Genomic DNA, 26,108 nt, shown 5'->3' with positions numbered 1-26,108 from the left:
GTTCTCGAGGAGCCGGCCGTTGGGTAAGAGGGAGGAGGGGGACTGCAGAGGACGGAAGCCTTTGTTCTCGCGCCGCAGCGCGAGCTGTAGGGGGGTGGGGCCGTAGGGGGGTGGGGCCGCCTATAAAAGGCGCCACCCGCGCGGTGTTCGGCCATTCTGGGGTCTGGTTAGAGGTGAGTACTTAGCTCTTAAGAGCGCCAGGCTGGGGTACAGGGTGGGGGCGCGCGGGGAGGGGTGGTGGTGGGAGCTGCTCTTAGCCCTTTTGAATGACCTTGGTGATTGATCATTTCTGCTAATTAACCTCCTGGGTCTGAGGCAGGGAACTGGGGCTTTTGATTGAAACTGGGTTTCATCTGAACCATGAAATTCCAAGCCTCCCCCCCGAAGGGTGGTTCCCCTAAAACCCCTATTTTCATTGTCAGACCCCCCTCCCCGATTTGCAAAAATTTACAACAGCCCAGGTCCCAGCGATTTAAAAAAAAACCCTGAAAAATACGTTTATGCTAAATTTTGTGGTTTTGTGGTAAAAATTTTGGAGGGAGGGGTGCCTTTTGTATCTAAAAATGCTCATTGTGGTGTTTTTTCCCTTCTTTTCTACTCCAGGTTGGTTTGGTCTTGAGACTGGCGTCGAATTTGCTACGAGAAAGAGAAAAATCCCCCCCCACTTGGTCCTTGGAAGACATAAAAAAGCAGCCACCATATTTTCGACCGTCCTTGGGAAGCCGTTCAAATTCTTTGTGACCTGAAGGAAACTGCCACTTAAACATACCAAAAGACCAAACAAAAAATAATTAGCAACAACCTGTCCTGATCCTTTTTTTAAACCAAGCAACTTTTTGCATCTCTTTATCTCGACAAACCACCAAAAATCCCCAAAAAGTTGCTGTATTTTTTTAAAGCCATGACCAAAAACAAATCAATTATTTTTTTTCCTTAAAATACACCACTTTAATCAAACAAAAAATAACAAACCTTGAAGCGCTGTCGACGAGAAAAATTATTGGATAGTAAGTGTCGAATTTTCAACCAACTGACCAAAAAAAAAAATTCCTCCTCTGTACCAAAAAGAATTAACGCCAGGAAGAAACCAAAAATGTGTATATAATTGAGAGGAAAGTAGGCTTTGTTTCAAAATGGTTAACCCTTAAAAGTCAGGCATTTTGCAAAATATGAATGCATATTTATAAGGAGTACGACGGTCTCTTATACAAATCCATCGTCTCCACGAATATGAAGGGTTAATGAGCTCCCACACAAAAGATGGCGGTGACTGAGCCATAAAGTATCGCTTCTTTGTGTGGGAGACGAGGAAAATGAGCAATCTGTACATAAAGATTGCAGGGTAAGGCTGTAAGTGGTGAGGGGTGCAAGAAAGATCTATGGCATTAGCCAATGATGGGTTGGTTTAAAAAATAGTTAACCTTACAGTGATATGTCAAATCCATTTCTATATTTTTTAATTCAATGTAATTGTTAGGTTTTTTTGTGTGAGTTTTATTTTTTTAAAACCCGGAATACCACTTTAATAATGTATTTGCATATATATGTAGTAGCTGGGGAAAAGGGGCAATTTTAAGAATTGGGTGGCAATCTAAAAATAAAGATTGCAAGAGACTTTTTTTTAAAAAAGACTTACAAAATTTGTTAAAATTCAGTAACTTGTATCTTAAAAGATCAGAATGAAATTTGATAACATTTAGACTCCAGTTATAACGAAATATAATGTGCTTTTAAAAATGTGATTCTCGCTTTCTATTTTCCCTTCCCTACTCAAAGATGGCAAAGCTGTTCTGTCTCCTTGTCTTTGTTTCTGGCAAGCAGCTTTTTTTTTCCTTTTCAGGTTGATCCCATTTTTTACCCCCCCCCTTTTCTTTTTTGCCCCTCCCATACTTCGGACGGGGACAAATTAGCCCCCCCCCCCCCCCATTGTGATGGGGAGATTCTGTAGTGAATCTTCGGCTCACGCTAATAAGAATTGGATTCCTCCCCTTGTATTTTTAATAGGTGTAGCTTTGTAGGATTGAGATTATAGGATACAAAGGGGTGTGTGTGTGTGTATATATATCTATGATGGGGGCTTTATTGTGTTATGAATTCCCTCTTAATAGATACTGAAGCCTTTTTGTTTGTGTTTTTTTTCCCTCCCCTCTCCCTTGTGCTTCTAAAATGGCGTCTGCCTCATTTTGTCTCTTCCTATACAAAAGCGAGAACCCATGGGCAGGGAGGTGATGTAACCAGCTCTGAGCAAACTCCTCCCACTGACTGACTTGCGTTTGGAGGCAGGGGATGGAGGGAATGAGATGCGGGTGGGGGGAAGGAGGAGGGGAATGCACCCAGCGCGTCCCCCCCTTTCCTCTTTCTAAACTGTTCTAACCAAATTCCGCTCCTGGCTGTTTCATCTACAGGAATTCTCTAGGTACAAGTTAATATATTGAGTACAAAGTATGATCCTAAGTCCACCAGGTTTCTTTCTTTTTATAGGTTTCAACATAACCCATGAGTTTGGACCTCCGCTCTCTTACTTGTCTGTCTTATCTGGCTGTATTCATAACTTACATTGGTTTCTATCCAGCTTCCATGCTCAGTAAAGCAGATGGTCTGCTTTGTCTCCCTTCTACTTTGGGATTTCACTGGTACCTTTTTTTAGACTTTCCGAAGGGAAGTGGGGGAGCATTCCTCTTGATCAGTTAATGTAATCTGATTTGTTATAACAGATGTGAAATGCTATCACTGGACTCCAAAGGTGCTGTACATAACCCACAAATCTGTTGTCAAGGATATTCTGGAGGTGGGAGGGGTGCGTGCATTTTCTCCAGCCACACACACCCCAAGTGTCTTGTTGGGCAGGGGAAAGGTAAAAAGTCTTGTATTCAATTAATTTGCCACATTCCACAGTGCCATAGTTCCTGTACAATGTACTAGGAAAAGAAGTGATCATTAGGAAAAAAAGGGAAGCCCTCATCAAAGGGAGGGGAACAGCCACAATTCACGGGTAAGCAAACCTTTCTGGTATTAATTACATTTCACAACCTTCATTTCTGTTCCAGACCACTTTGCTTATTTCTTTTTGATTATTCTTCCATTGTCAACTCCGCGCAGTGACATCGACTGATGCATGCAGAGGCTGTAAGGATATTTTGAGTCTTGATTTAAGAGCTTGCCAATCTGTTAAGACAACTACAAATTTAATTTTTTGAGACTTTGCATTAGAGAGATCTGGTTTCTGTTACCAGAGCCAACCCATTGGATCTGCATGAACGTCAGATAGCTTGTAACGAAGGAGAAGCTGCTTTTGTGACTGAGATCTTTTTTTTTTAACTGCTGGATTTTTTTTCTGGACTGTTTCCAACATGAAATGGGACTTCACAAGGCAGATTTTTCAAACCCAGCAGGTTAAATACTTGCTGCAGTGTCCAGTGGTAGCATTTCATGCAATTTAAAGCAATTCAGCATTTTAGTCTCATGAGGACTGAACGGTATACAGCCTGTAATGGCCTAATCCTGAAGCATTGAGCTGCTATCCCATTGAAGTCATTAAGAGTTCTGGGTGCTGAGTTTCTCTCTTGGGATTGGGCCTTAGTCGCTGCATGTATAGTGCAGGTAGGATGAGGTAAGTTGTATGTAAGCAACAAACTTAGCAAAGGCCTTGTAGAGATTGTGCTGACAGGTGGGTCCGCTCAAGACTGGGACCATTTGCTGTGTTGCAGTTGTGTGCACTTCTAAATTTCGAAGCACACAGAAGATTAATGGAGGTGAAATACGCTAAATAAGGAAAATAACAAAAGATCCAGCCAGAGAGATTGATGAAAGCAGCAATGGCTCTTGCAGCCTCTTAATAGGAATAGAAAATCTATTTAATTTTTTTGAGAAAAACATTCAACTAGAGGAAAGCTTTTCTTTTTTATTTTAAAGCAAACTCTAGGAAATCCATTCAGACATTTAAATAAACCACACGCTTGATAAGCTGAGATTTGTCAGGCAAACTTTTGAAACTGGGATCTGTGTCTGTAAAAGCTTTTTCTTAAAAGCATCTGTAGACTTCATTCTAGAAGAAAATGAGATCCTCAATTTCGGAGATTTGAAGATGGGGTTAAAAATCAACGAAGTGAGGCTAAACGTGGGGTGAACACACAGTGGGGACTGTCAGTCAGGTAATAGGCCTGATAAAACTTTCTCTTGCCAGAAGCCTAAATGATTGCCAAACTAGCTGAGTTTATTCTATACAGCCAGTGATCTTTTAAAGATAGATCAATAGGGGTCTGGCTAAAGATGGCTTTTAAAAGTATTTTAATACCACACTTCTAAAAAAAAATCCCAATACATGAAGTTTCTGTACCTTAGTAGATCTTGGCAGGCGTTAAGAGCACCTGATGCTTACTGAAAAAGGAGTGCCGCTTCTGTTTAACAATTCTGTTAATAGGATTTATGTTCTAGAAGTCATCTGCTCCTGCTGTCTGTCTTCCCTCACCTTCCTGAAGTTGTAATCTCATCGTCTCACTCATGTGGGTGAAGATATGAGAGGGGGTTGGAGAAGTAAGACACTGAGATGCTAAAGGGACAAAGATACTGTGCCAGAAGCTGAACCCTTTGCTGTAGCCTGGTGACCTTGACAGTCACCGGCAGGTTCTCTGTCACATTTGACACCTCAGTTATGCTGAGAGCATATGTGGACAACGTATTGTAAAGATCACTTCTGATTTGAGGTAGCTTGGCCTCTAGGTGAAACTCAGTTTAGCATTTAGACCCCAGGGAAAATAATTGAGTTTTGAGGAAATTAGCAGGTCTCTGAATACATAGGGGGGTCCAGATCTTTAAATGTAAAGATCTGGCTGAATTTAGTCTTGTTTTAACTCTTCTGTAAGTCACTTCAGTGACTACTTTGTCCTTCCTTTCAAAGGGAAGGGGAGTACTTGTGTTTTCTAGATCCAAACTAATCCTCATTTCCTTGCCATAGGAAGGGGAGGATTGTCCTGTTAGAACACAATGCTGGGAGTCAGGACTCCTGGTCTGTGCCTAGATTTGGAAAGAGTGTAGATAGTCCCAGAGGATTTGTTCTTGGGGCTCATGGGTTGTGTGTCTTTTGATGAGAGTGTGGTAGTTAGGAAAAGGGGTGGGGGTGTCTGGGAGTCTAGACTCCTGGATTCTAACCCGCTGGCACTGAAATGGAGACATGAGCAGATAAAGAAAAAGCCACAGGCTCATTTTCCCCTTCCCCATCCCTGCTGGGGACTGAAGTGGGAAAAGGCTGTGAGGCTTACTTTGTTACTCGAGGGTTTTGAGAGCCTCGACTAGAAGGTGTTACAGAAGAGTTACTCCATCGGGATGGTTTTAATCATGATTTAATGAACAGCTGTTTTTGTAATGTTACAGTAACTGGCAGTCCTCAGTCATTCCCCAGGGTTAGGGATTAGAATACCAAGTCTTAAAAATCCTTTGATATATATTAATAGGATATGAAGATGTCTGTCTTCATTGGAATAAAATCCTGATTTCTATCTCTAAACTGTAAGTACAAAACAACTCTCCCTGTGGTCTCCAGTCATATGGGATCAACTTCTCAGCTGTACTGGAACACTACTTGTGGAGGGGTTTAAATCCTAATAGATCAGTAGCTGTGCTTTGCTTGTGATATGTCCTCTGTATCTTTCTATCCCATCCAGACCCTCAAGGCTCTCTCTGTGCCATGTCCATAGCTGCTTGTAGCCCCTCTGGATATGCTTGCTTCAGTAAATCCCATCACCCATAGCATTCAGAAATTGACCCAGTCTCTGCAGGATTCCTTTGTCTTTGGGGGCAGGAGCACGCAGCTGTCTTTCTCTTAAAATGGCACAGCCATTGTAGTTTTGATGCTCTTTATGTCAATACTGACTGGCTAGATCGTGGCAGTGGATAAATATAGGTTGCTCTGAAGAGAGTCCCTGTTGTATGACCCACTGCTTAAAATCAGCTCCCTGTGTCTTCCTTGGCTTATTATTGCCCATAGGCGCTCTCGTTAGCACTGGGAGAAAATAACTAGATCCCTTACAAAGGGGTGAACCGCAATTCAAATCTAACTGGACTAAAAACTTTTCCATCTTTTTCACTCTAGGCTCCCAAGAGATGGAGTTTAAAATACAAGGCTGAAATCGTAACATCTAAAAATGCCTTTACCTGTGTTTAACTTCAGCTCAAACCCAAAGGATGTTTTGAAATCTGTCCTGGGGAAAAAGTTTGTTACTTCCTCTATTTCTCACAAAGGAGGGAGCTAGTTCATATTTTGTTTCTATTCAATTTCACTTCTGGTTCTCTGCCCTTAAAGCTGCAATGTTTGGGTTGCAAATTGGTGGTTGTTGAATTTTGCTGAACTTGTTAATCTTGTAAATTTTAGTCTGCTTAAAAATGTCTTTGTTCTTGTATCCTTTTAAGTGATAGTGAACCATTTCAATGATTCATGTCCTAGGATAACTTTTTTGACTAACAAGTGTGTACCTAATGCAGCTCTTCCCCTTACCAGCTTGACCTGTTCTGATTTTTGTCAGAAGGAAGTAATCTGTTGACTCTCATACATTGACTGTACCTTGTAAATGATCATGATATTTGTGTATTTACAGAAACTGCCTTTAATGTTGGGTAGAAATATGTAAGAATATTGCTTAAAAGTTCACATCACTAGAAGCGTTTCTTGCACCATATAAACTGTAGGCCTGATGTTCAGACTCTGACTTCATTTGGGATCCCAGATGGTTAGGATTTCTGAACATCTATCCATATTAGGATTTGGAGATGGAAGCTGATATTTGTCACGCACTCTGTTCTGCAAATACCACAAATTGGTTTCTGTCCTGCTTCAGGACTAGTTCAGCAAACGTTGTCAATGCTTTATTGTTTAATCAGGATCAGAATTAATGCTTGGGAGACTTAAGCCACTCACAGTTGAATCACTGCTTTTTTTGGTTAAATTCAAAGTGCAGCTCTACTCAGAGAAGCAACTCTGTAAAAGGCATTGTGTGGCTTTGTTTGTCCCTGAACTCTAGATCCTGTTTAATCAACTGGGAAATAAAGATGGCTTTCTGCCAGCCCTGCAAATTCAGGCTGGGATTCAGTTGTCAAGCTGGGTTCAGTCTTGTATTCATCAGGAATAGATTGTCCAAATTAAGTTCTGCCTTCATTTAACCTGATTTCAGTAAGCTTACCCAGATGTGACTGCAGTCACACTGCAGCTCATGGGTGAGCCTAAAATAGAATGTGGCATGCTCCTTTAAAGCCTTTTTGGTTCTGTGGGGCTAACAGGGATCAAATGTGCTATTGTTAAAGTTAGCAGATCTGACTCTAATACGCACAGGAACCAGAGAAGATGCCTTTAGTCACTTTAAAGAGCAGAGCTATGTCTTAAGGCGTTTTAGACTAGATCGCCCATTCCTTTCAGTGGAAGTGAACAGACATCATAGCTAAATTCTTTCCTGTTCAGTTATATTGTGCTTACCTTTGATTAGCATTGTGTGCCATAAACAGCTGCAGTGCTCCACACCAGAGGTGACTGCATTTCAGGAGCTGGAGTGAAGTGACCAAGCTGTAGCTTGTTTTTCTGGGAAGCTTGCTGTCTGAGAGCAATGTTTGTCTTAAGCCTGCTCCTTCCTGTGTCTGGCAGTGGAGTCTAAAGTCAAGCTTGGTTATTTCCATGGCCAACAGCAGGCCAAATTTTCTAACCAAAAATTCCTTAATTGCAGAAAGCCTAATCTATAGCTCAGTGCCCAGAACATGTGCAGATCTGAGCATTCAAATGCAGTGATTAATGTTTCTTTAAAAATAAAACACTAATGCCAGCGTATGACTAACACCATAGGATCTGTTTGGGGAGCTAGGAGGAAAATGGTTGCCTATTTACCATTTTCAATTATGTAAATTTCACATGAGGCATTTGTTCTCCATGAAGCAGGGGTATGTTGACCAGCACTCTAGCACAGGTTTTGGTTTCTCTTCAGCCACTGGCACTGAAATCAAATGCCCTTTTTGGGGAGAAATGGATGGAGACATGCTGCTTGTGATGTGAACTTCTAGGGTGCATGCAAAACAGAAACTCTGGGCAAAGTCATGAACATTATATCTGTTTTTCTAAAGCTTTGCCAAGAGTTCCTGCTAAAACTGTTGACCTTAGACTGCAGTTTCCTCAAGTTAACAATAGAAAAGCTGTTTTCCTATAAATGCAACTTAAAACTGTTCTTTAAAGTGTTTCTCTTCTGAAGCATGTTTCTAAAATGACATCTTGGCAAGTCACAGATAATGCCTTCCTCATCTAGCGCTTTTCATCAGTAGATCTCAAAGCGCTTCACAACCTTCATAGTCTCTCAACACTTCTGGGAGATAGAGCAGTGCTGTTATCCCCGTTTTACACATGGGGAGCGTGAGGCCTAAGGTCACATAGGAAATCTTGTGAAGTGGGGAATTGCACAGAATTGGGAACCATAAGTTATAGTGCTCTAGCACTGCACCCATGATCCCATATTAAGATGTCTGATTGCAGAGCCAGATTTGTTGAGCTCTTGACACTGAGGACCGAATCAGACCAGCAGAATCTCTCTAATGGAGATGCACAAGCAGTAAAAAAAGCTGCTGATCTGATCCTGGGTTGGGTTTGTAAGGAGCCAGGTAGAAAAAACCTTCCTACATGTGTAACCTGACACGCTTGATTTGGGATCATGGACACACAATGCCATTTCATAGCAGCTTTTCAGAGTGGAACACTATTTTCTTTTTAGCTGAGCTGTCTGACACTACAGTAGTCCATGTTCAGGGTTTGTAACTTGGTCATGCTGCTTCAAGCCCCTTCCAGTTGACTGTGGGTCAAGCTATTGGCCCAGAGAGTGGGATCAAACTAGACGTGTAGTTGGCTAAAAGTGGACTTCAGTCTAAATTAGGCTTAAATGTGTAACTGAAACCTTAAATATGCTTTCTGATGTTTCAGAGGTGAACTGCAGAGGTCTTGCTCAGAGGTTTTCAAACTGGGGGTGGTGACCCCTCAGGAGGTCATGAGGTTATTACGTGCGGGTCACGAGCTGTCAGCCTCCACCCCCTGCTTCACCTCCAGCATTTATAATAGTGTTAAATGTAAAAAAAAAAAAAAAGTGTGTTCTTAATTTAGAATTGGGCTCACACTCAGGCCTGCTGTGTGAAAGGGGTCACCAGTACAAAAGTTTTAAGAACCGCTGCTGATGAAGGCTTGAGTTTAGGATAGGGGGTCAGTCTTTTTAGGAGACCTACAGAGCTGTTAGATAAAGGGGAAATAACTTTTAGCTGTGCTTCGGAACAGAGGTGCCATCAGGTTTGAGGCACAGGACTCCTGGGCTCTAGATTCATCTCTTGAGCAGGGAGCCTGGGAGTCAGGACTCCTGGGTTCTATTCCTGGCTTGACTACAGACTTCCTGTGTGATCTTGGGTAGATCATATAACCTCCCTCTTTATATTTTTGCCTATAAAATGGGAATATTAATTTGGTTCCCTAAAGATACTTAAAGTGAGGGAGAAAAGTGTATCTAGTTCTTAAAATGCCGAAACTTCAGGCTTCCCTGCTGGATGAAGGGACATAAGTACTATAAACAGGTTTAGACTTTCTATTCAAGCGTTAATACCTTGTCTATCACTGTGGTACGAGTACATATTGAACATTAATTCAAATGTAAGCTGTAGGGACCAATGCTGAAGTAGGAGCCTTCCATCTGACTTCATATTTCTAACCACTGGCTTCACTCTACTTGCTTATTTACACCTCTGTCTAGGTGGATTGCCAGGAAATCTGCAGTTTGGATTTCTCTGGCCCTTTGGGGGGGTGGGCGGTATTTTGTCAAAGTATGAGATTTACGTTTACATTTTTAACAAGCCAGTTAGCTCTTAGCAAAACCTTTGCAGTTTGCCTTTTAAACAGATCTTCAAGTTATCTTTAAAGAAACTTGAGCTAAACTTGCCATTAATCTTTTTTAAAAAGCTTTTAGTAAGTTTCCATGAGTGCTATAAATTCCAGTAAGAGCAAGCATCTCTATCTGTAGCATAGGCAACCTCAAATGTGTCAAGCTTTAGCAGTGTGCCAAAAAGTGAAATTGAATAGAAACACATCTTACTGTTTGAGCTGAGAAATATTGGAAGTAAATAGCATAAACAGTAAAGAAAAAAAGTTCTAGCTTTTTCTTTTAACAGTCTTTTGATTTTAGTCTTGGTCAGGCAGGGGAGGGGTTGGTAATACAGGAAATTTCTTTTAAATTGTCTAAAAACCGGTGATCTAATATTTGCTCACAGTTGCCGAGGATATGGCTGCCTTATTCTTCCCTCTGGTGTCCTTTAGTCCAGTATTGCACTGATCAGAATAGTTGCGTGTGCTAATAGACAGCTCTTGCAGCCCGTTGTCTGTGCATATAAATCTGGTGCATGTGTAGTCTTTATTAATAGAACTTAAAATCTTTGCTGGGAACCCTGAACAGTGGAAGCTCCCACTCTTCTTTAATATGCCCTGTAGCGCCTGAGGGAATTCACGTGCTTGCAGACCTTCCCGCAGCCTCAAGGCAACAAAGTGGAATCCTTATTTGTTACCTTGGTCAGTTCTGTGTATTCACCCTTATACTGCCAATGAAGCGAAGGGATCTCTTATTTGTAGATCTGTCTAGACTTGCAACTGTCTTAGGTCTGTATGATCCAGTGTCTCCTACTCTCGTAATCTAGTACCCAGTCTTCCAGCATGGAGTACAATCAGGGCATCTTGCGGGATTTCCCTACTGGGATGAAGTAGCCATGGTTAAGTTCTCCTGTGTACATAACTGTATGTTTGATCTCTTGTGTGGATGGTGACAGGTGTTGGATTGGCAGCCCTGGAGACTGAAGTCCTCTCTTCACCAGCAAAGCACGTCTGAGCCTGGCAGCAGCACTGCGAGCTTTTTTTCCTGCCGAAGCGCATTCACCTTGCGTGTGGAGGATACCACCTCTGGGGGGTGAGAGGGGAATTCAGTCTCCATGGCCTGTCCCGCCCTCTGCCTTTCCACTGGGGGCTGCAGGCACAGAGATTTTTCGGCATGGAAGCCTTGCAAGTGGACTGACACCCCGTACCCCCAAACTGATTCCCCCTCCAAGCTACTGAACAACCGTCAGCTGGTAACAACTTTCCATCGCTCCCAACTGTCTAGTTTTGTTCCACTAAACTCCTCTGCCCAGTAAGTGATGGTGGATCTCTGCAGTTAACTTGGAGAGAGACTTTATTGGGGAGGAGTTCACACCAGACCTTGGAAGAGCTGGCTGTGGTTGGATATTTTTCCCCTCCTGCTCGGAGAAAGGACTTTGCTGAAAAGGCAGCGACGAGGGGATCTCTTCCTTCCTTGTTGAATCCAGTCTCGATCAGCCTGCCACAGCCAACAAAGTTCTGGAACTCAGCCATGCTGCCCATCTGTGTGTGTGTGTAAATTCCCCCTCCTCGCGCCAACCCCTCTGCTCCCCCAAGCAAAGCTGCATTGGCAGCCTTACACACAGCCCCGTTTGTTTCAGTGCTGCGTCTCGGAGTCTATGCCTCATGCAGCACGTGTGTAACTTACCAACGGGGAGTACGTTGCCTTTGTGTCACTAGCTACCATTGACACTAATCATTCCTTGCTGTACAAGACGGGGACTATTTACGCTAGGCAGCTACACTATACCTTCACCCCACCCTCTGAATAAGGGTAACATACAAAGGCAGATCTGTGTTGCTGAAGCAGACCCAGCCAGTGTGTCTCTAAGCAACGCCCCAGCCATGGTCCTGCTTGTCCACTTTGGTTGTAGTTTAACCTGTCTTGTGTTACAAGCTTCCCAGATAGGTTAATGTGACCTCATGCTACTGCCTACCCACTGCTCTGTACTGCAAGCGGTTTTCATTCCAAGGGCTGAGTGCAGTGTCTCCTAATGGGAACCCTGCTCGTGTTCCCTGGGTTGAGTGTTAATGGGAGGCTGGGCTGCTGCATCCAGTCACCTGTAAACTCTGCGCTTCCTGTCTGCACCAGATGTAAAGAAAGCCGGTACTAAGGGGAAGTAGTCTCCGTGCTCTTAAGCCACTGCTCAATTAGTCATTTGTTGCTTATGCATGCTCCACTTTTAAGAGGGACAGCAATAGTGTATTCACTTTCCACCCCCCTTTGCCCAGGTTGACTGACACCAAATAGCCTGACTAAGCCAATGATTCCTGGTCTCTGCAGTCCTCCAATCCCATTTACTCTTCTGTAGTGTAGGAGCCTGTGACAGAAATACCACTGAGACTGGGCTCTGATCCTCCCTCTGGGTGTGGGAGGACAGTCTGCCTTGCTTGCAAATCACTTTAAAGGGCCGTGGCCAAGACAATTTCTCCAGTTAGTCTCCTCAAACTGACACTTCTACCTTACTCCCAGGGTGTGGCTGTTCTTTCCCTAGGGTCTGAGACAATTTAACTAGCCTGGGCAATTTCACTTTCCCAGTCTTTCATTTCTCAGTTCTAGGCCGGGCATGCGCCACATGGGAGAGTTGTGTGTGTATATCCAGTGGTGAAGGCCTCTCTTTCCAATGAAATTAACAAAATTTATGAAAACACTTAAATGGGACAATTTTTTAAATCAAATTTTGGGTGAGAAAGCCTTGCCAATGGCCCTTTAACTCCTCTCAGAGTCGTATCTGAATCTCCCACTAATGGAACTGAATTTTTTGCCAGCACCAATTCACGCATTTAAGACACACTGTTTACTGTTAGGGTATCTACAATAACCCCTTTACATGCTAGGGATTCATACCATCGTTGGTCTTGTTGGGTCTGAAGGACCTAACAGAAACGGTAGTGTGATAATGTGTAACGTTCATGCTCAATGTCCTGGCAAACAGGATAATTTATCCATGCATGACTGACTGCATCATCCTGATTTTGGGGGAGAGTTATAACTTCATATCGGCCATTTGCCAGTTTCCTTTGAAGAACATTGTTTTCCCAGCATCCACCCTGAAAGATCTGGTGTTCCATACAGAGAAGGGAGCTCTGTCTCAACCTAACCCCCTCCCCTTAATAGATACACGTTTTTATTCTAGTAAAGCTAAAACCAGTTGAACAATAAAGCCAGACAGATTAGTTTCAACAGAGCATGCTAGGTGAAATCTAATCGGCTTGTTTCAGGGTGCCTTCCATTTCGGGATGCTATGAAGAATTGCATGAAGGAACAAATTGGCAGAGTGTTTCCCATTGCTTTGCTTTTGTGTCCTCTGCATTTTTTTGTGGATCTGTTGAATTTTTGCTGTTTAAACATGTACCTGTAACTTGGTGCATTACATTTCCTAAAAACCAAATAAACTTTGTAATTTACAATCTGTAACTTGTGGATGTTGGAAATATTATGGAGGGAAAATTAATAAAAACAAACAAACAAACCCCAACCTGTTAATCTTTTTTAATAGCATAGGCCAAAATACTTCCTGTTGATTATTTTTATGTCTGGGTTTTTCTTCCAAACCAGTCCCCTCTATTTTAAAAAGAAAATTTATTTAGTAACAGTTTAGAAGATTTACTTCTGCAATGACTCTTTCTAACAAATGAGATTCCAACACAACCCACTGCTCTGTCAAGTAGAACCTCTTTTTTTTATGTAGGTAATCAAATTTAGACTGATTGAAACTTACAGCTGCTGATGTATTTTTAGGCCCCATTCTCATAAACAACATTGCATCTCAAGTCAATATTAGCTTTGGTTATCTCTCTAAACCACTGAATATTACAAGGTTTAGATCCACACCTCTCTTCTGATCATGGCCTATTCGGATATAAATTCTTTAGTGTGCAATAACTCCTCAACTAAAAATTAGTCTCAGAAAAACATCAGCATTTTCCACTGGGGTTAGTCTAAAAAAGACAATATCAACTTGAAAACACTATTGTGTGTTTGTTTACAGTTCAATAAATGGCATCTTGCCATAAACTTGTTAGCCTCAAGGTGATTGAGTGGGAACATGACTAGAAATCCCTTAGTCCTCCCTGCTCTGGGTTTTGCCTATTTTGCCTGTTTTGCCCAATTGCCTATCCCTTTGTCCTGTTTATTTCCTAAAGGCTTGGGGGATACTTGAAGACAGGTTGGCAAAGAAGTAAACCCTGAGTTCAGATCCATCCTGGTTAAGGCCCAAGAGATAGATATGTATATGTGTGTGCACATGTAACTACGAGCGTGCAGTTAGGGAAAAGAATTCTAGTTTTCAAATGCTGGGAACTGATGTTTGCCAAGTGTGTTATGCTCTGGGTTCTCTTGACTGGTGGCAATGATAGGATAATACTTTGTACTTATAGTATCTGTACCCTTCCTGATCAGGTTTGGATTCCACTTACCAGTGCGATGATATCTGTGCGCTCTTTGCTGAGAGTAACCTTTTTTTTTCCTTCTTCCTTTTTTTGCCTCAGAACTGTCCATCATGGGCTCTGGACCAATTGATCCTCATGAGCTCCTAAAAGGATTAGATTGCTTCTTGGGGAGAGATGGAGAAGTCAAAAATACAGAAGGAGTCACCAAGATTTTCAAGTAAGTCCCCAGTTTAAACGTGTGGTTTGACGAATTCTTAGCATGGCAGGACATAATGTAGCAAAATCTCAATTTCCCAGACCAGAAGTAAGCAGCTGGTGTGGTGTGAAAATGACCCATCAGAGCAGAGCTGTTTGATTGTTTTAAGTCTTTTCCCTTCATAGTCTTATTTATTTATTAGATGCTAATCTGCTTGTATGGTGGTCGGCATTAAAGTTGTTGGGCTTTTTAAGACAGTGTAGGGGTTTTAGTTACGCAGAGGCCAGATTCTCAGCTGGTGGGCATCAAAATAGCTCCATTGGAGTCAATGGAGCTGCCCTGGTTTAAACCACCTGGGGGATCTGGCCCCATTGACTTCAGTGGAACCACAGCTGACTTGCACCAGTTGGGGAGTTGGCCTTGGGTTCCATCATCTTCAATGGAAGATGTGATCCAAATCTCCTAGGCTGCTTTGGAAACATCAGCCTTGCCTTTCTTGTAACTGCGTCCTCTTGTTTCAGAAATGCATCCAGTTCTCTTCTTAAATGTTATCTGATCCTGGATCTCAGTGGAAGTCCCTTCTGTAGGTTGCTTGAGGGCACTTCAGTGTATTCCAAGCACGCCTAGCATTTGTTCCCAAAGCTCTCCCACAACCGCCTTGTTCTTCAGGGTGTGGATGAGGCACTGAGTAGCTGTAACTGCCCTATGAAATATTTAACTCCCCAACCCCCTCAGAAACCCTTCTCCAATTAAAAGGATGCGTGTGACGTTTGCAGAACATTTAAATCTTGGGCTAGATCCTCAACCGGAGTAAATTAGTGAGGCTCCCGAATTTAATGGGAATCCCATCCACTTTGAGCCAGCCATTGCCCCAACTGGGGCTGGATTGGAGCCAGTGCCTGCTGGAGCAGAAAAACCTCCTTCCCATCCCCCCCTCAGCCAGGCTGTCCCCCACCAACCTGGGGCCAGATTGGAGCCAGTGCACCACAGAGGGGAAAGAAGCCATATGCTGTTCCCAGATGAGTCCTGTTACTCCTTCTTCTTGGCCCCCGAGCCTACGGAGTCTGATTTTGTGGCAGTTGGTTGCCATGTGCTCTGATCTCTCTGTACTGCATCAGCTCAGCTTCTTCCTTGCCTCTCTCCCTTCCTGCTTGCAGCTTCATGAAAGACGCCCAGAAAATGGTCAGTCGCTGCATCTACCTGAACATCCTGTTGCAGACCCGGGCGCAAGACATCCTGGCAAAGTAAGAGTCGTGGAGGGTTCCTTACGGAGAGTGGGGACTGGGGGTCAAATTATCCCTAGCTCTGGGAGGGGAGTGGGGTCTAGTGAGTTAGAGAAGGGGGAGCTGGGAGTCAGGACTCCTGGGTTCCCTCCCCAGCTCTGCCGCTAACTGTGACCGTGGCTGGGTGTCTTTTCCTCTGAGGTGCAAAGTGGTTCTCAGGGAGGTTATGGGGTTTTAGTGACCCATCTCTGGCAGGTGCTTGGAGATCAATCCTGGGCTGTAAGGAGTAGGCAGAGACAGTTCAAAGTTTGGCTGTAGCCCATGGCGTGGGAAGGGTATGACACCAGCACTGACCTGGATCTACTCTCTTCCCAGGTTCATCCGGGTTGGGGGTTACAAACTTCTCAACACTTGGCTCACCAGCTCCAAGGCATCCAGCAATGTGCCCCTGCTGCAGCAGATCCTGCTCACACTACAGCACCTGCCCCTCACTGTGGATCACCTGAAGCAAGTGAGTAAAGCTGCTGGCGCTCTCCCTTCACAGTCAGTGCTGACCACGGTGGCCCAGTGCGATGCTAGGGGGCACTGTGCTGCAGGGAACAAGGTGGGGACGCTGTCCCTTGCGGTCAATGCTGACCATAACCCTCTGTCCCTCTCTGATCTTTTCCAGAACAACACGGCGAAGCTGGTGAAGCAGCTTAGCAAGTCGAGCGAGGACGAAGGTAAGAGACCGCCCTATTGTGTGTGTGCGCGCCATGCCTCCTCCCGTCTGCAGGAGCTTGGTGCGAGCTGCCCTGCTCTAATCTGTGTCCTCTCTCCCCTTGCAGAGCTCCGCAGACTGGCCTCCATCCTCGTCAGCGACTGGATGGGCGTCATCCGCTCCCAGAGCAGCGCGCAGCCTGCAGGTGAGTCACACCCTTGAAACATGCATAGGAGACCTTGTTTGAAATGATGGGGCCCCAGCCGTCTTAGCTCGGGCCCCTCAGCCCACTAGTGGGTGCCCTCCCCGCACCATCCTGGGTCTGTCTTCTCTAGCGTGAGATCCCTGCCACTCTACTGCTCAGTGGCTCCTCCCATAATACGCTTCTCGTGTCCATCCTAACCGACGTGGGCAGACTGTGGGCTTTTCCCTGGAGCCTGAGGGTGGAGAAGCTCTTGCAGTGGCCTCTGCCTTTGGGACTTGAACCCTCCCCTTCCCTGCAGAGCGAGACAAGAAAAAGCGGAAGGAGGAGAGTAAGAGCAAAGCACCTGTCCAGGAGAAGCCTCAGGAGGCCAAGGCAGAAGCCAAGGCTGAGGAGACACCGGAGAAGAAGAGAGAGAAGCCAAAATCGCTACGCACCACAGCACCCAGCCATGCCAAGTTCCGCTCCACTGGTGGGTACTGGGAGGGGCATCTCTCAACTCCTGGGGGGAGTAGGCCTGATCGAGGGCAGCAAGCTAAGAGGCCTCAAGTGGGATTCTGTATGGCTGTTCCCCAGTTGCCCCACCTAGAGGTGGCTCTGAGCAGTGTAACTGTGCAGCTGGTCCCCACTTGCCCCACCTCAGAGGTGGCTGCATTTCTCTGCTGGGTGACCTATCCCAGCTTAAAAAGCCTTTGGGATCCTTGCAGATGAGGTACTATGAAAATGTGGGCTTATCCCGGTGCTGTACTCTGCTAACCTGAGTTCTGCTTTGCCGTAGGGTTGGAATTGGAGACTCCCTCACTGGTTCCTCTAAAGAAGAACCCCAACGCTGTAGTGGTGTCTGAAAAATACAACCTGAAGCCGATGCCAATAAAGAGACAGAGGTAGGTCTGAGCGTCCCGCCCTGCTCTAGGGAAAGCATCCAGACTTTATGCCTGTGGCTTCCTCTGTCTGCCTCACCTTTCCACTCTGTTCCTCAGTCCTGAGAAGCACTCTGTGTAGAATTGGGAGGCAAGACTCCTGGGTTCCCTCCCTGTCTCTTGGGAGGGGAGTGGGGTCTAGTGGTTAGAGCAGGGGTCTGGGAGGCAAGACTGAGTGCTGAGGGGATTTGCCCGAGACCCTGTGTGTGGTACAGGCCCAGCATTGGTATCCTTCCCCAAGCCGCCCCTTCAGCCCCCTGCAAAGCAGCTCTAGGGTTGTGCTGTGCTTCCTATGCTCTTCTTCACACCAGATCGCCACATGATCTGGGCTTGCCCGCTCCTTGCTCAGGGCAGCATCTGACCCCTTTCCTGGGTTGTGGCCTCAGTACCATGTCTGCTTTTCCCTCTCACAGCACGTCCGCCCCCTCTGGAGACAACCCACCAGTAGAGAAGAAATACAAGCCTCTGAACACCACCCCCAACAGCACCAAGGAAATCAAAGTCAAGATCATCCCTGCGCAACGTGAGTACACTGAGTCCCCGGTAGTCAGGATGCCTGGGTTCGGTCATCATCATCGGGAGGGGAGTGGGGTCTAGCTGGAGTAGCGGGGTTGCAGAGGTGGGGCTGAGAGTCCGGACTCCTGGGTTCTATCCCTTGGCTCGGGGAGGAGAGGGGAGTGGGGTGTAGCATAGGGGAGGGGCAGGATAACACGTGAAGTTGCTGGTGCTTGGAGCGTTCAGTTTCTGTAACCTGTTTCATTCCCCCTTCTTCCCCCCCCCCCCCCTGCAGCAATGGAGGGCTTGGGCTTCCTGGATGCCCTTAACTCTGCCCCCATCCCAGGGATCAAGATCAAAAAGAAAAAGAAAGTCTTGTCTCCTACTGCAGCCAAGGTACAAACACTTCTGGGTGGGGAATGGGGGATGGTTGGTTAGAATGGGGGGTGCTGAGAGGCAGGACCCCTGGGTTCCATCCCCAGCTTGGGGGTGGGGCGGGGGGTCTGGTGGGTTAGAGCAGGGGGCTGGGAGGCAGCACCCCTGGGTTCTGACGTCAGCAGTGAGAAGGGTGTGGGGTCTGGTGCAGGAGCTGGGAGTCACTGGTTCACTTCCCATTACGCTGATCCCACATTTCTCTCTGTGTCCCAGTCGAGCCCGTTTGAAGGGAAGCCAGCCCCAGAAGCGAGCACTGCTAAACCATCCTCGCCAGAACCCGCTACTGCATCCGAGCCGATGGAGGTGGATCGGCCCGGCACTCCTGTGCCGGCAGTAGAGGTCCCAGAGCTGATGGAGACAGGTAAGGATGGGGAAAGCGTTGGAGCCAACAGGTTCTGTTGTGCTAACCCCGGGTGGGTGGTAGGTGTCAACCCAACATCCTGGCTGTGTTGGATCAGACCTGATGTTTCCACCCAGGAGGCCGTAAAACCCCATAATGCATGTGGCCAGGTGTGCCATGCCAGCTGGGGTACAGCTGCCTTGGCAGAGGGGGCAGCCCCTGTGTCAGCTCAACTGTGGGGCTGGCAGGGCTGTCTTCACTGGGGGTCCTGGGTTGGGCTCAGGAGGCATTGGCGCCAGCTGGTAGATCCAGGCTCCGTGGGTGTGTTTGTCTGATTGCTCTGTGTCCCGTCCCTGCAGCCTCGTCCGAGCAGAACTCTGATGCCAAGCCACCCGAGAGTGCAGCTGACTCCACTCAACTTACCAAGAAGGGCAAGAAGAAGAAGACAGTGAGCTGGCCTGAAGAGAGCAAGCTGCGGGAGTACTTCTACTTCGAGCTGGACGAGACTGAGCGAGGTGAATACTGAGGAGGGGGCCTTTCCCTCTAGGGGGCACCAGCTCCAATCCGGCGCTTGGGGTATGGGACATGGGGCCTTTCCCTCTAGGGGCTGCCAGCTTTGCTCCGGCGCCAGGAGACTACCTGGCTTCTGCGGGTGGGAGAAGGGATACGAGGCCTTTGAACTCCTATTATAGAGTGGGGTGTCTCACCCTTCCTATCGGCTGTACGGCAGTGGCCTGTCTGTCCCCTGACTAAACCTCTCCCCATTTCTTCTCCTCCCCCTGGCAGTCAACGTGAACAAGATCAAGGACTTCGGCGAGGCAGCCAAGCGGGAGATGCTGAAGGATCGGGAGGCCTTTGAGACGGCACGCCGGCTCAGCCACGACGCCATGGAAGAGAAGGTGCCCTGGGTTTACCCCAAGCTCATCGACCTGCCTAACCCCCTGGTGCAGCCAGGCAATGGCAGCCGCGAGAAGTTCACCCAGGCCGAGAGGGAAAAGGGCATCCTGCAGGAGATCTTCCTGTCAAAGGAGAGGTGGGTGTGGTCCTGGGGGGCAGTGCAAGGGATTGGAAGGATACTGGGGTCAAGGCCGGGGCACCATTTTCCATTTGCACAGTGTAGGTTCTTTGTCCCCCTCTAATGGCTGCACCATGCAACAGCCAGTGTATCAAATTTAGGGCCACCCACCTGAATTCAGCATGGCTCTGTTCCTCTCTAGCGGCATATGAACCAGCTGCTGCCTCTGAGCTTGTCGACTTGGTTGTTTGACGCAGGGAGCACAGACCCTGCTTTCAGCTCCAGAGATCCCGCAGATGACCTCACCTGGGGCTCTCTTGGTTGCTGGGCATCAGGATCCCCCTCTGACCCTGCTATCTTTGCTTCCCATGGCTGGTGGATGCTGGGTGGGTGTAGACCTGGCCTGTGAGGCCATGCTGGAGCTAAGGGGCAGGGGGGAGGGGCATTAGGCTGTGCTGACAGCCCCATCAGTGGTGGGCTACGACCACATGTCTCGGTGCTGAGATCTGATGGGCATCTCTCCTCTCCACAGCGTTCCAGACAGTCCCCACGAACCCGACCCGGAGTCCTATGAACCCCTGCCGCCCAAACTCATCCCGCTCGACGAGGTATGTCTGGCCCAGGGCCCCGGGTTCTCTATCCTGCTTTGGAGGACAGAAGGAGGGGACCTGTTGGGTTAGAGCAGGGGGATTGGTAGTCAGGACTCCTGGGTTCGCTCCTCACTGTGGAAGGGGTCTAGGGGTTAGAGCAGGGGGTTCATTTCCCAGTTCACTGGGGGCCCTCCCCCGCTCTGTGTCTGTCTCCCCTGTATAAACGGGGACGGGCTAGAGAAGGGCAAAGGCCCAAGAACCCAAGCGCCCAGCCATGACCCCCAGCCCCTAAGGCTGGGGCGTCCTCCTTGCCCTCAGCCCGTCCTGACTCCAGTGTCTCCTCTGTCCCCTCTCTCAGGAATGCACCATGGACGAGGCCGCCTACCAGGAAGGACTCGACCCAGCCGCCGCCTCGCAGTCTCCCGATGGAGCCGGGGCCTCCAAGCTGCCCCCAGTGCTGGCCAACCTGATGGGGAGCATGGGGGCCGGCAAGAGCCCTCAGGGCCCCAACCCCAGCTCCTCCATGAACGTACAGGAGATCCTCACCTCCATCATGGTAATTGGAGCTGCTGTGTAGTTTGATTGACCCTACAGGCTTCCCGTAGTGGGAGGGTCCAGCACCAAAAGGGTAAACAATGAGCCGTTCTATGGGTGGGGCCTCACTGGCCCATCTACCCCCAGAGCCGACCATTGCTTCCCCCCCGCCGCCCCACCACTGCTGGAGTGGACCATTGGCCTGGTCTCCCTGCCTCCAGCTTGGTTGAAGTTCCAGCGTTTTGGGGGGGGAGGGGAAACTCAGAAAATGCACCAGCTGAGCAATAGTTGGGGTGGGGGGATGCATGGGGGGGGTGGGACTCTTTCCTGTCACCGCCTTCTCCCAAAGCAGTTGGCTCAAGCCAGCCCCTGGCCCCAGCTAGAGGGTTAATGGACTAGCACAGCGCCCTAGAGTTAGAGGTCAGAGAGAGCTGAGGGGGTGTAGTGTGTGTGTGGGGGGGGAGGAGAGACACTCTGTCTAACCCTGCTCCTCCTCTCTCCCTTCCCTGCACAGGGCGGGCCCAACAACCACAAGACAGAGGAGCTAATGAAGCAGCCGGATTACTCGGACAAGATCAAACACTTGCTTGGCAACCTCCAGACACAGCCCCCGGGGCCCTCAGGAGGTAAGAGACCTGTGGGGGGGCACTGACCTTCTTCCCACCTCCCTCTTCTTCTAGGAGAAAATTCTGTTCTGCCGGTCGCCTTCTGGCTTCTGTTTCTCTGCCTTCTGTCTGTCTCGACGGGGCACCTGGGCCTTATAAACCATCCACTCCTACAGTTCTAGGGGCTCTGGCAGGCGGGTAATCGGAAGGACCTGATCTTGGTTGATTCAAATGGCTGGTGCCAGGGTAGAGCTGGTGCACCCAGCATCCCGATGACATCGTAGGGGTGCGAGTGCGTGTCTGTGTGATTTCCCTTGCTCTGGGGGTTCCAGGAGAGGTGGCCTTGTAAACATGTCCTGGGTTAGGATCGGAGGTTGCCTGTGAGGGGATGGGAAGTGAATCCCCCACCCCCTTTCCACTTCCCATTGTAACCCCATTGGCTGTATTTGACCCCTCTGCTCTCTTGTCTTCCAGTGCCCCACGGGCTGCTGGGCCCAGGGCCCCTCGCCAATGGATTCCCACCTGGACCAAAGAACATGCAGCATTTCCCTCCCGGGGGGCCAGGACCCATGCCTGGTAAGGAGGGAGCTACCATCTTCTCGGGGTGGGAGGACACGAGTGTCAGACCTTCAGCTGGAGTGTGCCTGAGTCAGTAGGGAGTGCTGACCCCAGTGCGGTGCCAAGGGGCGCTGTGCTGTAAGGAGTGGGGTAGAGGCTCAGTAGGGGACACTGCCCTGGCGTCAGTGCTGGTGCCAATGCCCCAGTGTGGTACTAGGGACCACTGTGCTGCAGAATGGGGGGCTCAGTAAGGGGTCCTGTGTGGCATGGAGCAGGGTGGGGGTTCAGCAGGAACTGTCTTTCTGCCCTGGGTGCTCAGACGGGGGGGTCTCTAACCTTTGTGCCTCTCTCTCCCCTAGGTCCCCACGGTGGCCCTGGGGGTCCCAACATGCCCCCAGGTCCTGGCATGCCTGGCGGGCCCAGGATGATGGGCCCTCCACCTCCCCAGCGAGGCGAGTTCTGGGATCCCCCTGATGGCGGCATGCGGGGAAACCCCCACGGGGGTATGCGAGGGGGTGGCCCCGGCCCGGGGCCTGGACCAGGCCCTTTCCACCGGGGACGAGGCGGGGAGCCCCCCTTCCGGGGACGAGGAGGAGGCGGGCGCAGCGGCGGCCCCCCCAATGGCAGAGGCGGGCCCCCTAACAACGGCATGGGTGGAGGAGGCGGCCACGGCGGCGGCGGCCATGGTGGAGGCCACGGAGGCCATGGTGGAGGCCACGGCAGGGGCCACGGCGGCCATGGTGGGGGCCACGGAGGCGGCGGCCATGGTGGGGGCCACGGAGGCGGCGGTCATGGAGGTGGCCACGGAGGAGATCACGGCAGAGGCCACCCAGGGGATCACGGCCGGGGTCATGGTGGAGGCCACGGAGGAGGTAATTGCAGGGGGCTTGGCTTGCCCTCTAGGGGGAGCAGAGGGCCTTGGCTTTGGAATGGCCCTGCCCCTTTGTGGGAGGGGCCTGTGAGTGCCCCCTCCCCTCCCCCGTTTTTATCCAGCCGGTGGCGAGGGCCGATGGGGGAGACCCAGCATGCATTGCACCCATTCGATCCTGTGGGCCCCGCTCCTTGGGGGCGGGGCCCAGAGTGGCAGAGACCCCCTATGGGCCTGTGAGAACAAGGAAGACAGTTTCAGCTGCAGCATTGCATGCTGGGAGCTGTAGTCTGCTCCTGGCAGCCTGGGTTAGGGTGGAGTGTTGCATGCTGGGAGCTGTAGTCTCTCCCCCATCCTCTGCCCTGCTCTGCCACCCCTCTGGCCGTGCCCTGCTGCCGTGGCTGACCTGCGCCCCGTTTTCTCTCACGCAGACATGTCGAGCCGCCCCGTGTGTCGCCACTTCATGTTGAAAGGCAGCTGCAGGTACGAGAACAACTGTGCCTTCTACCATCCCGGAGTGAATGGGCCGCCCCTGCCGTAGCGCCCGGGGCCCTCCCTCCACCCTGCCGACACCCCGTGAAACCGCCCAACACAGCTGCCCCCCCCCTTCACGGACTCTGGGGTGCCCGCTGTCGGACTTGGGCTCTGAATCCACCATTTATGGCTTCTGTGAGGCCTTGTAACGCCCAGGGGGGAGGAGCAACCCCCCCCCACGGCTGCTGCTACTGAGGAACCACTGCGGGGGGGGGAATATCCCCCCGCCACTCCGCTCCCTCCTGTGTTGTTTTAATCTGATGGAGGCGCTGATGGGACCTGACTCTGCGCCCCCCAGTGACTTTTTGCAAGCACAAGAGCCGCTGTCTGCTCTGGGACCTGGGGGCGAGGGGGGGCAAAGTGGGTTGTTACCACTGTGTGTATCTCTGTGGAACCAGCAAAGGTGTAAAGAGAGCGTTGCCCGGCTGCCCCACCCGGCTCCGGGCTGTGATCTGTCCACGGGTTCGCCAGCTGCAGATCTACTCTGAAGACATTTTGCCTGGGGAGCCTTGGCCCTGAGGAGCAGCCGGCCACCCCATCTGGCTCCCCCAGAAATACTGCCTTCCCAGGGCACGTGGCCAGGAGACTTCTCCCTCCATCTGGCAGCAGCAGGATATCAGTCCTTCTGTTGGGGAGGAGAGGGATCCCTTAACCACTGCCCCCCATCCACTGAGCAAAGGGGGTGCTTGTTAACTTCACCCCCTCCATGGGGTCATGTGTGTGAACAAGTGAGATCAGAGCTTCTCCCCTTGCTGTAAATACCCTTCCCCATCCCACTGACGACTGCAGACACGTGACTCCCCTTGGTGCTAGCGAGTCGTTGGAAGTGGGGGGGACATGAAGCTGTTTTCTGTGAAAACGGACGGACTTTATTGCTGTTGGCATCTGGGGGCTTGGTTTGTTTCCTTTCCATTGTTTTATTTTTTTACGGTCTCTCCCTGAGACATGGACTGTCCTCCCCCCACCCCACCCCACTGGTGCAGCCTCCCCCTTTTGTTTTGTATATTTTGTACATTAGTAATAAACATGGTGATTAAAAAAAATGGATCATCTAATTTAACCTTGGTGTCTGTGCTGGCTGTGTGGGGAAGGGGCCATCTCTGTGCATCTGTACAGCGCCTGGCACAGCAGGTTCAAGGTCTGCAGCTGGAGCCATGAACACTGCCACACTCATGAGAGAGGTGCCCTGCTGCAGCTTCTGTCTCTGCTCACTTCGTTTCGCCACTGAAATAGGAATGAGCCAGATGCACAGGGGAGACATTTCCTCGTTCTTACAGTCCTGCTGATGGCTGAGACGCAGCAGGGTCCTGGGAGTTGGACTCCGATTCCCACTAGCGAGAATCCTTCAATCCACCCTGACTTGGTACAGTGCTTGGAACCCTGGGATACCTACCCAGGATGCAATGCATGCAGAACTGGTACAGTTGTCCAACACGTCCCTTTACAAGCCCTTGTGTTCAGTTGCTTATAACATTGCCACGCATCATCCGTTTGGGCTGAAGTTTTCCACGCTGCGTATCCTCCTTAGGTTGAATATTTGGGAGAAATTTCAGCCAAAATGGTTCAGCCGTTTCCAAGAATGAGGCTAAGGGCAAGCGTCTTATTTTGCTCAAGCTAAAACGGTCTGGTGACCCTTTCTTTGAGAAGCTCTAGTCTCCCCGTGTTACAGAGCAGGGACTCAAAACTGGGCAAGGGCGTAGGAACATTTTGCTTAAATTTGGCCACATCATAAGCCTTTGAAAAATTGTGGCCTGCACATGCTTTAGATTTTAGCTGCTAAGTTCTCCAAAGATCCTGTGTGTGGGCTCCGGCCTAGGGCTGATCAAGTGTTCCTCTGCGACTGCAGTTCTGGGCGGACTGTGCTGGGCTCCGGCCTGGGAGCAGAGAGCAGGCAGCCTCCCTCCTGCGCTCTCAGTGCCCCTCTGCTGGGCCCAGGCAGTGTGAAGGAGGAACCCACCCGATTCCCATGCAGAGGGGACAAGAGGCAGACCTGTGGATAGAGATGGACTTTGCAGGGGGAAGAGACTGGGACTGAGAACCAGTCTGAAGGAGGGCAGATGGGTCTAATGGGTGCTTATGTGTGGGGGAGGGAGAAAGGGACATGGGTGGAGGGCATGCTGACTGGAGACGGACAATAGAAGGAGAAGGGGCAGAAGGTGACATGCTGAGGGGTTGCTGGGGGTGAGACTATGTAGAGGAGTCTGTGCCCACTAGGACACACTCCCCTCCAGGCCTGGAATGGAGCCAAGATCCTGAGTCTCACTATGCCATCGGCAACTAGCTCAGAAACCCACCTGCAAAGCATCTCCTGGCCCTCTGGTGCTAGGATGACAACCTTCTACTGGTATCAGTTATGCCGGTAGCTCAAGTGGCAGAGGGCTGCAACCTTGCTAGGTGTCAGTACGATGCCACAGGATAGAATTGTTTTTTTCAGTTTGCTGTTTAAAAAAGGGGCCCTCTGCAGTCATTGCTGGGGGGGGGGGGGGGAAAGGGGTGAGCACCTCCTGCTCTAAGAAATTGCAGGGGGGTGGGGAATGGGCAGTCAGAGTCTGAGGTTTAATCCCTTCCCTTGTGGGCAGCAGGATTCTGTGTTGCTGCTTCCC

General features: G+C 49.3%; 1 protein-coding gene across 4 annotated transcripts; it reads left to right on the top strand.

Moving 5' to 3' along the window:
- The first annotated feature begins 4 nt into the window (after positions 1 to 4).
- On the top strand, positions 5 to 24,565 carry PPP1R10 (protein phosphatase 1 regulatory subunit 10). 4 transcript variants are annotated; one of them, XM_073311125.1, is made up of 20 exons: positions 5 to 23; positions 604 to 1,007; positions 14,390 to 14,507; positions 15,644 to 15,730; positions 16,085 to 16,220; positions 16,380 to 16,431; positions 16,537 to 16,614; positions 16,913 to 17,083; positions 17,390 to 17,495; positions 17,945 to 18,054; positions 18,322 to 18,422; positions 18,675 to 18,822; positions 19,161 to 19,316; positions 19,588 to 19,834; positions 20,349 to 20,424; positions 20,765 to 20,962; positions 21,455 to 21,566; positions 22,020 to 22,121; positions 22,463 to 22,975; positions 23,403 to 24,565. In XM_073311125.1, the coding sequence occupies exons 3-20, from the start codon at positions 14,401 to 14,403 to the stop codon at positions 23,510 to 23,512; spliced, it is 2,610 nt and encodes an 869-aa protein (XP_073167226.1). In that variant the 5' UTR covers positions 5 to 23; positions 604 to 1,007; positions 14,390 to 14,400; the 3' UTR covers positions 23,513 to 24,565. The 4 variants fall into 4 exon arrangements, with proteins under 4 accessions (XP_073167226.1, XP_073167225.1, XP_073167224.1 ...); XM_073311124.1 differs by lacking the exon at positions 5 to 23 and adding an exon at positions 87 to 173; XM_073311123.1 differs by lacking the exon at positions 5 to 23 and having other exon boundaries at positions 210 to 1,007.
- The last annotated feature ends 1,543 nt before the right edge of the window (positions 24,566 to 26,108 follow it).

The sequence above is a fragment of the Lepidochelys kempii genome, chromosome 14 (assembly GCF_965140265.1).
Source record: "Lepidochelys kempii isolate rLepKem1 chromosome 14, rLepKem1.hap2, whole genome shotgun sequence".
NCBI classification, from domain to species: Eukaryota; Metazoa; Chordata; order Testudines; family Cheloniidae; genus Lepidochelys; species Lepidochelys kempii.
This window is presented reverse-complemented; position numbering and strand designations above follow the sequence as displayed.

What these genes read in the sequence shown, in the direction of transcription:
- PPP1R10 (XM_073311125.1), top strand. Translation starts at nt 14,401, where the DNA reads ATGGGCTCTGGACCAATTGATCCTCATGAGCTCCTAAAAGGATTAGAT. An exon ending in CAAGATCATCCCTGCGCAAC is followed by an intron (nt 18,055 to 18,321) that starts GTGAGTACACTG and finishes CCCCCCCTGCAG; the next exon opens with CAATGGAGGGCTTGGGCTTC. An exon ending in GCCCCCGGGGCCCTCAGGAG is followed by an intron (nt 21,567 to 22,019) that starts GTAAGAGACCTG and finishes CTTGTCTTCCAG; the next exon opens with TGCCCCACGGGCTGCTGGGC.